General features: G+C 46.1%; 1 protein-coding gene across 1 annotated transcript in view; it reads left to right on the forward strand.

The window, feature by feature from the left end:
* Positions 1-12,561, forward strand: part of AK7 (adenylate kinase 7) — a 71,757-nt gene that overhangs the window by 43,839 nt on the left and 15,357 nt on the right. The window contains exons 8-12 of the mRNA XM_046009164.1: positions 606-696; positions 1,734-1,811; positions 2,654-2,803; positions 6,671-6,799; positions 8,436-8,565. Of these exons, the coding sequence (XP_045865120.1) occupies positions 606-696; positions 1,734-1,811; positions 2,654-2,803; positions 6,671-6,799; positions 8,436-8,565 (578 nt within the window). The remainder of the gene's footprint in view (positions 1-605; positions 697-1,733; positions 1,812-2,653; positions 2,804-6,670; positions 6,800-8,435; positions 8,566-12,561) is intronic.

Below are 12,561 nucleotides of genomic sequence, written 5' to 3' on the forward strand. Positions count from 1 at the left end.
TGACCACCCTATGCACAAGGTCTGGTCATTATCTCTGTTTTGCGTCTGGTGGCATAGTGTCCACCATCTGAAAGGGCCAGGAAAGCCCATAGCGCAGTCTTCACCTAGAGGTAGTCTGTCCTGAATGTCGGAAGTCACGAATCACCCAGGGTAGGAAATTGTACTCCGCCCCTGCCCCCATCCTGCCCCACTGCCTCTTACGGCCCGGAAGCTCCCCTAAAACAGCCACGGCTTCTCCAGATCTGTGTCTGACTCTGTGGACGCCCCTCCCCAAAGCTCTGTTGAGAGGCTCCCAGGAGCTGCCCAGGTGAGCAGACTTCACGGACCCAAGTCCTGCTGGGGGTCAGGGGCTCTTCCCATGGCACTGCGTGAAGCCAAGCTGGATGGATCGGGCTTGGAATCCTGGCATTTCTACCTTCCCTGTGACTCTTCAGCCTGAGGCACATTCCTTGACCTTTCTGGCTTCCTTGTCTGTCCCACCCATGACCGAGTTGGAAATGGAGTGAGATACTGCCTGGTCCTGGGGGCAGAGGTCGGTTAACTCTACCTGACTCCATCTTTCTTGCTTTCTCCCCCTGGTGATGGTTTTTCCTGGCGGGCTGCAGAGTGATACAGAACATCATAGACCACGTGCCGAAGCTTCATTACCTGGTTGCTGTGGACGAGTCTGTCCATACCCTGGAAGACTTGGTCAAGGTACAGCCGTGTCATCCCACCCTTGCTTGCATTTCTTTTTCTTTTTTTTTTTTTTAAAGATTTTATTTATTTATTGGACAGACAGAGATCACAAGTAGGCAGAGAGGTAGGCAGAGAGAGTGGGGGAGGCAGGCTCTCTGCTGAGCAGAACACCAGATGCGGGGCTCGATCTCAGGACCTCGAGATCATGACCTGAGCTGAAGGCAGTGGCCCAACCCACTGAGCCCCCCAGGTGCCCCTCACACTTGCTTGCGTTTCTTAAACTGTTTTACCCCATAAAGTATAGCACTGGAGTCGGCTATGCTAACAAGACTGGGGACTCCCCACATGCAATATCCTTAAAACCGAAGTCACTGGCAGCATCTGCAGGGTATGTGTTGGGAAATTTACAGTCAAGATGGCCTTTCTGCAGTCTGTGCACTGAACGGAGCGGGAGGGGCCACTGTGGGACCAAGACACACACACACACACACGAATCCCACAGGGGGTTACTAAAATATGTTCTGGATACTTGCCCCAAAGTACTTATAGGGTCAGATTCCCCAAACCTACTGGCAGCTTGCAGGGACTCTAGGTCTGTGGGGGCTCTCTCTCCAGTCCAGGCCACTTGCCACCTTGTAGCCCAGCTAGCACAGTGCGTGTGGCTTTCCCCTGACCACCTCCCACTCATCTTTAACATTCTGCTCGGATTTAATCCTCAGAAAACCTCCCTTCCCACCTCTTGCATGGGTCAGGCGCCTCTTTTCCCAGCATCCCCTCTGCAAGACGCAGTTTGCATAATTAATCATCTGTGTACTAGGCTGCCTCCCCTGACTGAAAGCCCTTGGAGGGCCCTTTCTCCTCTCTGCCTGCAGTCTCTGGCTTGCAGTGGTGAACGCTGGATATTTGCAAAACAGATGAATCAGTACATGCCTTCAGGGCACTCCTTCTCTGTTTAGGGGGAAAAAAAGTATTCCCTTAGGTTGACATTCATTTGAGAAATCTTGTATTAAAATCTTACAGGCAAACCAAATAGTATTTCTATTTTCCTCTAACAGTGCATCAGTAGAAATACCGGCCCTGGGAAAATCCAGAAAATACCCAAAGAAAATGCTTTCCTAACCAAGGACTTAACAGTGAGTAGATTCGAGATTCTTTTCCTAAATGTACTGTTTCTTGAGGGATGTGGAGTCCGAATATCTGGGTTCCAGGTTTATCTTTGCTCCTCCTGCACAGCTAATTTTACCCTTAAGCAGTTTCCCCTTGTCTTCTGAGAGCTTCTGTTTTCTTTTCTGAAAAACGCTCAGAGGTCCCGCTCAGGAAATGTATTTGAAAACTGTTTGATATGTAAAGGTTTTACAGACACTGGGTGTCCTTCTCTTTGGCCTCCTTGTGTAATTCAGACAGGAACCTGGGATTTCTGATTCCATTACCACAGAAACCTACAGGGTTTAGTCAGCAGTGTGCCCTTTGAACTTGCTTTAGGATGTAGTTATTTTATTATTTTTTTAGGAATAAATTGCATCTAAACACTACCTTTGAGAATGTTTCTGGAAGGACCGATATCACTCATTGTCTCTTGGGAGCAGATCCAAGTGGGTGGTGATGGAGATCAAAGAGAATGCTTTCCTCTCTACTTTTTCTTTTGGATTTTGAGCCAAGGGGTTGCACCATCCAAAAAATAATATAATTACAGTTTGCAAAAAAGAAACCTTACATGGGGATTTCTGGCATCGTCCTACTCTGAGCTGTTTGTCTAAGAGCCAGGATGCTGCCTGTCCCCAGCGGAGGGTGGGAAGATTTAGAATTCTCACAGGAAGACCACAGGGGGCGCTCTGTCAACACCGAGTGCTGCCATTGATGACTTCCATGTTTGGGGACTGTATAATTATTTTTTCTTCAATCACGGTGATTTTGGTCTGTTATCATTGTCGGAATGAAAGAAAAGTCAAATCTCTAATATTCCTTTATCTCTTAGCAAGAGTGTCTTGACCATTTACTGGTAAATTTGAGAATGGAAGCCCTCTTTGTGAAGGAGAATTTTAACATTCGGTGGGTTGCCCAAACAGGATTTGTGGAAAATATCAACACTATCCTCAAAGAGTACAAGCAAAGCAGAGGATTACTGGTAACTATAATAATTTCCTGTTTCGATTCCCTGTTTTAAATTCTGATTTAAGCAAAGTAAATCAAACTTTTAGTATAATCACGCTAATGAAAGTATTCTCTTTTTCATATGTCCCAATTTCTAAAATCAAGTTCTTTTAAAAATTTTAATCCAGTTGTCCACGTCTGACAATCTAGGTGTATATTAATTAATTAATTGTCAATCGAATATTAGACATTTTAAAGTTAACACAGATAACGACTGTTATGCTTGACACAAATTGAACATGACAGTAAGCTCAAGACTAACTACCCTAGCGCTGTCTACATATGGAAAAATGACAGGTGCATCCTGGCCTGCCTGTTTCAACCCTGTTTTAACCTGGTTACTTACCTATGGAAGAGGGTCAGTAGGAGGTGGAAAGGAGAAGTCTGATTGTTACTTTGATCTCTTCCTGTTGGCCCAGAGATTTGCTAGTCATTTTAATCATCAAACTCTTCAAAGTAGACATGCTTTTAGCTCCCCATTATAGATGATGAAACTTAGGCTGAGAGAGGGTAAGCAGTTTCTTCAAGGTCACACAGCTAGTCAGAGATTCAAACTAGCTGGGGTGCAGACTAAGCTAGAGCAGCCTAATTGCTGCGTCTCCATACCTCCCTCCCCGAAGTCAGCTCTGTGTAGCCCTTGCCTAGATCCTTGATTTATCCCAGGTTAGCATCCCAAAGAGGATAGTGGGTAATACAGGAGAACATGTGTTGAAAACTGTCTGGTAGCATGTGAGGAACACAAACCATCCTAACCAGAGCTACCACTGTGCGTGGGAGACTCCATACAGGCAAGAGCAGTCTCATCATTGTGTCTTAAGAACCATATTCTCCTGAAAAACATGCCTAGTTGAGTAGTAGATGTGCCTCTCAGCAAAAGAAACAGTGATGCCTTTAAGCATCTGAGTACCCAGGGTAGCTATACTTGGATCCTATCCTGAGACAGACAAGACACAACTCAAATGGTGAGACTGGTGTTGTCCTCTGTGGGTCGAATGGAAAAAACAACACAGTTAGGGTACAAGACACCTTAAAGAGATCATGTGGTTCCCGATTAGCAAGACTGGACAGAACATGATAGTATGATAGAGGGAATAAGCGTGTCTAAAAATTCATATTTTTAAAGATCTTACTTATTTGTCTGAGATAGACAGGGAGAACATGAGTACAGGAGGGAAGGCAAGGGGGAGAGAGAGAAGGAGAGGCAGACTCCTTGCTGAGCAGGGAGACCGGACACTGGGCTTGATCCCAGGATCATGGGATCATGACCAGAGTTGAAGGCAGACCCTTAACTGACTGAGCCACCCACGTGCCCTGAGCATCTCTAAAAATGGAACAGTCTATCCATCCCTAGGGGCTGGTCAGAGTAGAAGCACAGCACAGGAAACTACCCAGGGTAAGGCAGACGGTGCCATGCCAGTGACATCCCAACACATGGAATATTCTTAAGCCAAGGGCTTCCATGAGTCCGGTCCCCTTAGCAAGGCAAGGTGGTCCCTGCTGCAGATGCATCAAGCTACCGTGACCGGATGCCACTCCGTAGCCCGTTCATCTAACTCTTCATGTTCCAACAACGCTCATCGACAACTTCATGTGTGTCGGCTCTGAGGGAGAAATGTACCAGACACGTGCACCAGGAGTTCTGAGTGCAGTGGCGGACATATTTCTCACTAGTAAGTGAATAAACTGCCAGCCTGGTGTTTCACTGGCCGAGGTATGCCTACCCCAGGAGATAGATTGGTCATCATTGTGTGGACAAAAGGGTGCCCCGTGAATGTGCTCAGTTGACAGCTGGCCTTCGGGCTGTGCTGAATGCACCAGGCCCACCCAGGAGCGCAGCCCTGCCCATCAAGACTCAGCTTGAGCTGCTTTCTCGGATACCTGCCCCTCCACTGCCCGCCATCTTGGTCGTCACCATCATCCCGAAAGTGTCCCTCACCGGATAAGACCAGTCATGTTCACCCTCCTCATTCAGCACCCCTGCAACGTCCCTGTTTATTTCCTTTGCTTGGTCTCCTCGTCTGTCACATGGTAGTAATAATGATCACAACCAAAACGGTGGCTGAAATTATATAACCTTTAAGAGCATGGACACTCTGCCAATGGAAAGTCTTCCCATCAGCCTGATTGTTGTCATTAATTAGCCTGACGAAATATGAGGCTTCAGTTCCTCAACTGTTTGGACCATTTTGAAAGAAATGACCGCTACTGATATTTTAAATTCTGTTGGAAGTCAATATTTACTCCCTGGTTACAAATGTCAGAGTTTCTGGAGCATTGAAGCAAGTTTTGGCAGAAGAAATGGTGGAGGGGCGCCTGGGTGGCTCAGTGGGTTAAAGCCTCTGCCTTCAGCTCAGGTCATGATCCTGGGGTCCTGGGATCGAGCCCCGCATTGGGCTCTCTGCTCGGTGGGGAGCCTGCTTCCTCCTCTCTCTGCCTGCCTCTCTGCCTACTTGTGATCTCTGTCTGTCGAATAAATAAATAAAATCTTTGAAAAAAAAAAAGAAATGGTGGAGCTCTTTTTTTTAAATGAGTATATATTTTTTAAAACTAGAATAAATTAACTGTGCTAAAAAGTAAAATATGGGGGCGCCTGGGCCGCTCAATCATTGGCGTCTGCCTTCCACTCAGGTCATGATCTCAGGGTCCTAGGATCGAGCCCCACATCGGGCTCCCTACTTGGCGGGAAGCCTGCTTCTCCCTCTCCCGCTCCCCTGCTTGTGTCCTCTCTCACTGTGTCTCTCTCTGTTAAATAAATATTACATTTAAAAAAAATAAAAATAAAAAGTAAAGTATGATTAAAGACCCAGTCAGTTCAGAAATAATACTTGTGATGCAATATATTACATTTTAAAAAAATAAAAATAAAAAGTAAAGTATGATTAAAGACCCAGTCAGTTCAGAAATAATACTTGTGATGCAATAATCTAAGCCCTCTCACACTGGACCAGAAATTCTATGTCTTCGTTTTCTTTGTAAGAGTAATACGACTCATATGTGGAATTTAAGAAACAAAACAGATGAACATAGGGGAAGGGAAGGAAAAATAAAATAAGATGAAATAGGAATGAGAGAAAAACTGAAAGACTCTTAACTCTAGGAAACAAACTGAGGGTTGCTGGAGGGGAGGTGGCTGGGGGGCTGGGGGAAACTGGGTGACAGGCATTAGGAGGATACGGGATGTAATGAGCACGGGGTGTTATACACAACTGAAGAATCACTCACCACTACCTCAGAAACTAATAATATACTATATGTTAATTAAATTGAATTTTGAGTAAAAATTCTTTTAAAATTAGTATGATAGTGTATAATGCTCAAGTACTTTGTTTTTTAGTACTTTTAGTACTTTTGTGTAATGCTTGAGTACTTGAGTAGTTCTTCAGGACACTGTATATTAGTTAAACTGAATTTTAAATAAAAAAGTTTTGAAAAAGTAATATGGTAGGGTGTAATGCTCAAGTACTTTGCCCTTTAGTTCTTTTCAGTACTTTGTTTTTAGTCTTTTAGTACTCGTAGTACTTCTAGTACGTCCAGAGCACATGTCGTTGAGCATTGTGTCCCCCATGGTTGGTCAGTGCACGTCGTAGATGCTCACTAAGTGCCTGCTGAACAGAATGAACAGGAAGGGCTGCTCCCTGATGAGGGGGCAGCACCGTGAGGACGAAGTGGGCCCTGACCATAGAGGCCGGCCATGGAGGATGTGATTCCGGAGGCTTGACAGAAGAGAGTCAGCCTACAGAGCCCCAAGACATTCAGAAAAGGGCCCCCCTTGAAGTGAAGAACACTGTTGAGCCACAGAGTGTCCACAGCTCACCGGCCGGTCCTTGTTCTCCTTTTGCAGCCGATCAAGATCTGCATTCTGGGTCCTCCCGCTGTGGGGAAGTCCAGTATCGCCGAAGCCTTGGCCAAGCACTACAAGCTGCACCACATTAAACTGAAGGATGTCATCTCCGAAGCCATAGCGAAACTGGTAACATTCCTAACTGCTTCACTGTGAATTTTTATATCTTAAAAGTGCTTTCCTTAGTCTCATAATAAGGAGGCTGCTAATTTTACGTGGCATCCTGCAAAGAGATTTGTTATTTTCATTGGAGTTTCTTGTTGGCCTCAGTTATGAAAACAGAGCCTCCCATAGGACGTTCCTCTGTGAGACGGTAGTGCCCTTCATGGTGCCCTTGAAATCTGGTCTGTCTGCAGCTTGTATTCTCTCTGTCTACTGGAACATTTTCAGGTTTGGGGGGGGGCGGGGTTTGTTTTTAAGTAGGCTCCACACCCAGCGTGGGGTCCAACGCAGGGTCTGAACTCACCAGCCAGAGATCAAGACCTGAGCTGAGATCAAGCTTAACTGACTGAATCACCTAGGCACCCCATTTTATTTTTAGTTTTTTTTTCCATTTTTTTTAAAGATTTTATTTATTTATGTGACAGACAGAGATTACAAGTAGACAGAGAGGCAGGCAGAGAGAGAGGGGGAAGCAGATTCCCCGCTGAGCAGAGAGCCCGATGTGGGGCTCGATCCCAGGACCCTGGGATCATGACCCAAGCCGAAGGCAGAGGCTTTAACCCACTGAGCCACCCAGGCGCCCCAGTTTTTTTTCCATCTTAATGTGTGTTTCTCAGAGTACTATCAGACTATTTATGAACTGCTTTAAAAAGAAAGAGACTACTGGAGTGCCTTCATAGCTCCGTTGGTTAAGCTTCCGACTCTTGATTTTGGCTTAGGTCATGATCTCAGGGTTGTGACATCAAGCCCCTGATTGGGTTCCACACTGGGCGTGGAACCTGCTTAAGATTCTCTGTCTCTCTCTCTTTCTGGCCCTCCCCACCTCGTGTGCACACACACACTTTCTCTTAAAAAAAGAGAAACTATTTTCTTAGAAAAAAAAAAAGAGAGACTATTTTCTTAGAGCGATTTTAGGTTCATAGCAAAACTGAGAGGTAGGTACAGAAATTCTCCGTACATCCCCTACCCTTTGCGTGCATAAGCGACCATGTTATCAACATGCCCACCAGAGTGGTTCCATTAGTTACAACTGGTGAACTCACATGGATACTTCGTTAAGACCCAAAGGTCACTCTTTGCTTTAAGCTTTGTTCTTGGTGTTACACATTCTGTGGGTTTCGACAAATGTAGAATGACACATACTCACCATCACAGTATCACACAGAGTAGTTTTACTGCCCTAGAAATCCTCTGTGCTCTGCCTATTCATCCCACCCTCCCCTCAGCGAACTGCTTTTTATCATTTCATTGAAAATGGTAGCGACTATGGTATATTTCCTTAAATGATTACTAGAAGTCTGAATTTCTCCAAAATGTGTTTCCTTCAAGTAAGATACAACCTGACACCTAGAAAAGGGTTGACTCTTAAGCAGTTCTGGTGTTAACACAGAAATGGATTCTTCTCCTAAAATAGAGTGAGAAAAACCTGGAGGCTCTCAGCCATCTCTGTAGATACACGCATCCTGATGACTTGCACAATGACCATGGGTGAGCGTTTTCCCTCCTTGGACACCAGCCTTTTCCAGGATCACACGCCAGATGATTTGCGAGTAGCAGATCCATGCGGGATATCGTCCAATTCAAATATCCCTGTGGTATGTAGGAGGCGATTGTCACACCTAAGGATGAAGGGGAAGGCGAAGAAGAAGGGGAGGAGGAGGAAGAGGAGGAGAATGTGGAAGATGCCCAGGAGCTCTTGGATGGCATCAAGGAAAGCATGGAGCAAAACGCAGGTAGTGCGAAGGCCCGGGGCTGCTCTTGTTGATAGGCTTTGTGTCCTTGTTATAAAAGACTACTTGTTTGCTATTTAAAGTCCAGAAAACATAACAAAGAAATTTCAATCATAATCTCATCCACCCTGGAGGGGAAAAAAAGTCACCATTAATATTTTGGTGACTATCTGATCATAGGATGGGAAAGAACTACCCAAGTTAATAATAATGAAAGACCAAGGGTACCTGGGTGGCTCAGTCATTAAGCATCTGCCTTTGGCTAAGGTAATGATCCCTGGGTCCTGAGATCAAGTCCCACATTGGGCTCCCTGCTCAGTGGGGAGCCTGCTTCTCCTTCTCCTTCTGTCTACTGCACCCCCTGCTTGTGCTCAATATCTCTTGCTATCTGTCTGTCAAATGAATAAATAAAATCTTAAGAAGAAGAAATTTAAAAAAATGATAATAAAGGACCAAATGTGTACTTATAAATATTTTATACACATCAGAAATCACTAATTAAAAGGCAAAGGACAAACCAGGAAAAGATATTTGCCACTAAGTGAGCACTCAGATGCTGAAGACTTAATATCCTTAGTATATAAAATGCTCAGGCAAACTAATAAGAAAACCATTAAGTCCTTATTAGAAAAAAGAGGTGGATAACATGGAGCCATTAATACATGCAGGAACAAATACAAATAAATGGAAAAATACCCTTACTCATTTGGTAACTTTAACCGGTTTGTTGAACAGACTCACTGGAGTGAGGGATCACTTTAAAAACAGATTCTGGACTCATTCTTTCTCCACCCTTGGACAGTTTTGGGCTCGTTCCTTTGCAACTCCTAGATAGTAAGTAAGTCATCTCTTTGTTCATGCTTTAAGAAGTCCGTTCCGGGACGCCTGGGTGGCTCAGTGGATTAAGCCGCTGCCTTCAGCTCAGGTCATGATCTCAGGGTCCTGGGATCGAGCCCCGCATCGGGCTCTCTGCTCCGCAGGGAGCCTGCTTCCTCCTCTCTCTCTGCCTGCCTCTCTGCCTAGTTGTGATTTCTCTCTGTCAAATAAATAAAATCTTAAAAAAAAAAAAAAGTCCGTTCCAATCAAATAATTGCAAGCTGTGTTTTGAACTTAGATGTTTCCTGGGGATCTTGCTACTTGGCAGAAAACGAGTGTAATTATTCGGAAACTAACACCACTTCATTTTGATTTAAGTAGACAGTTGAGATCTTCCATCAAGCTGGTTTTACTGGTATCATGTATAGACTAGTCCAGTGTGTGACCATTGGACTCGGATCCATTGGGGTTTCTCCCCTCACTACCCTCTCAAGCACGTTTGGCTTCTTTCTGCTTACCTCCTCCTCTCCTCTTTGCTGATGGCTGTTTCTGATCCCCTAGGGTTGGGCTGGGTATGTGGGAAGCAGGGAGGAAGGACAGAGGCGTAAGCCAGTCCTAGGTCCTGGGTGACAGATGGCTTCTCCTGCTTTTGCCCTTTACACACCCTCCCACTGAGGACCGCCCGCTGCATTCCTTGGGACACAGCTCTTGACTGCCCTGCCCACTTCTGGTCTTCGGGCACCAGCCCTTTGTCCCTCCAGGTGGTCCTCTCCCCAGCCACTCATCTTCATGGGTTCTAGTCCCTCCATGGCTTCCCTCTGAAGGTATCTCTCCCCCTCCTCTCCCTGCCCCAGGCCGCTCCAGTCTGGTGCTTAGGGGCGGACACAGGTTTGTATGCCCACCATGGATGTCCACTTCAAGCAGGTAGCTGATTCGCTGTGTTTTGGTTTCTGCTTCAGTATGGGCTGGGCCAGGAGGGAATGGAATTTAGAATCCCAGAGATGTCCCAGAGGAAAAGGAAGGGACACAGAAAACGTTTTTTTTTAAACTTTTTTAATTAAAAAATTTTTTTTAAAGTTATTATTTCTTTTAAAGGTTTTATTTATTTACTTGAGAGAGAGAGAGAGAGGGAGAGCGCGAGTGAGCACAGAGGCAGAAGAAGAAGCAGGCTCCTGCTGAGCAGGGAGCCCGATGTGGGGCTGCATCCCAGGACCCTGGGACCATGACCTGAGCCAAAGGCAGATGCTTAACCGACTGAGCCACCCAGGTGCCCCATCATTATTATTGTTTTAATTAAGTAGGCTACACTCCCAATGTAGGGCTTGAACTCATGACCCTGAGATCAAGCATCCCATGCTCGACTAACTGAGCCAGCCAGGTGACTCTCTTTTTTTTTTTAATTTTTTTTTTTGAGTCATCTCTGTGTCTGACATTGGATGCAAACTTACGACCTTGAGATCAAGAGTAGCATATGCTCTACTGACTGTAGAAAACCTAGTGTAGTACTTTGAGATAAAACACTGCCTCTGCCTCACCTAGGAGGTACTTAGGAGCCTGTATGCGGCTTTCAGAGAGACTAACAGGGTCCTGGCTGCCACCGCTTGGGGGAGGGGAAACACCCCAAGATAAGACATTGTGTAGTGAGGACACCTGGGAAGGAAGTCTGGCAAGGCCGCGTTAGAGGGCAGAGAACTGGGATTGTAAGGAATGTACAGGTGTTCACGGCCCTGTGCGCCCTGTGCGTATGCTGGGTAAGCCTGAGGGCTAGGGCCAGAGCAGGGCACCCAGAGCGGTGAACAGCGCCACCCCAAGGGCAGAGGATTCAGGCGAATGGGATGAGACAAAGCCAGGATGATATTTATTGGACAGAGACATGTCATTGGGCTTTGCAAGAACCCAGAAGTTGTATCCAGAGTGTGTATCAAGATGGTCTGAAGTCCCGACGGGGCTCTTTGCAGCCCCGGGGAGGTGAGCGCACCCGATGGAATTTCCATGCAGAGCCGAGGACAGTCATGGTGCTGCTCAGACGCCACAAGGGCCTGTCCTTGGCAGCCTACTCTGTTCTCCTCCCAGATGCCAAGAGAGCCCATGCTGGGTCAGAAGCCTCTGCCTGGAGGGGCCCTAGAAGGGGACAGAGGAAGTGGCCCACGGCCACCCACCCCCTTCCTACAAGACTGAATATTCAGTTCATTCCGTCCCCTTTAACCTTAGGAACATTGTTTTTGTTTTGTTGTTTTGTTTTCTCCCTCAAGTTTGTCCCTAAATCCTTCCTGTTCATATTTACCTGAATCTAGAACATGGACCTTGATTTGTTTGGACAAAACAAGACCTTTGAATTCCCTGCACAGACCTACCTAGAAATTTCATAGCCCTAGCAAGGGCACAGAGGTCAGCTCGCTTTTCCTCTCCTGTGACCCCGTTTGTTAGTAAACTACTCCAACGATTCTAGGGAGACAAATTGCACAATCCCAGTGCAGCAGGGCACCTCTGGGTGCCGAGAATTCCACTCCAGTCCTGACAGTGCAGCCGGAATAGGGGCCTTGGTTAAACCGGAACACACGGGTCACCGATTCTCTGTGCTCACTCTATGTTTTTCAAAAGCATTGTGGGATGATTGAAACAAGTTGGTTGTGTTCCGGGGTCATTGGACTAGTCTTTCAACTTTTCTGTGAGTTTGAAAATAAAAATTGGGGGCACCTGGGTGGCTCAGTAGGTTAAGCATCTGCCTTTGGCTCAGGCATGATTGCAGGGTCCTGGGATGGAGCCCCACATCAGGCTCCCAGCTCAGCGGGGAGTCTGCTTCTCCCTCTCCCTCTGCCTCTCCCTGCTGCTTGTGCTCTCTCTCTCTCTCAAATGAATACGTAAACTCTTAAAAAAGAAATGAAAATAAAAATTGCGGGGGGAGGGAGGACATATGTAACTGTATCAACTTCCTAGTGTCTACCCTCTGCATGGAGTATTTTAAAACCTTGGATGCACCTATTTTTGAACCATGTTTTAGTAATTAGGAATATGGATTCATATTAGCATTTTTTAAAGATTTTATTTATTTATTGGCAGACACACAGCAAGAGAGAGAACACAAGCAGGGGGAGTGGGAGAAGGAGAAGCAGGCTCTCCACTGAGCAGGGAGCCCAATGCGGGGCTCGATCCCAGGACCCTGCAATCATGACTGAGCCAAAG

This window comes from Meles meles, chromosome 6, assembly GCF_922984935.1.
Source record: "Meles meles chromosome 6, mMelMel3.1 paternal haplotype, whole genome shotgun sequence".
NCBI lineage: Eukaryota > Metazoa > Chordata > Mammalia > Carnivora > Mustelidae > Meles > Meles meles.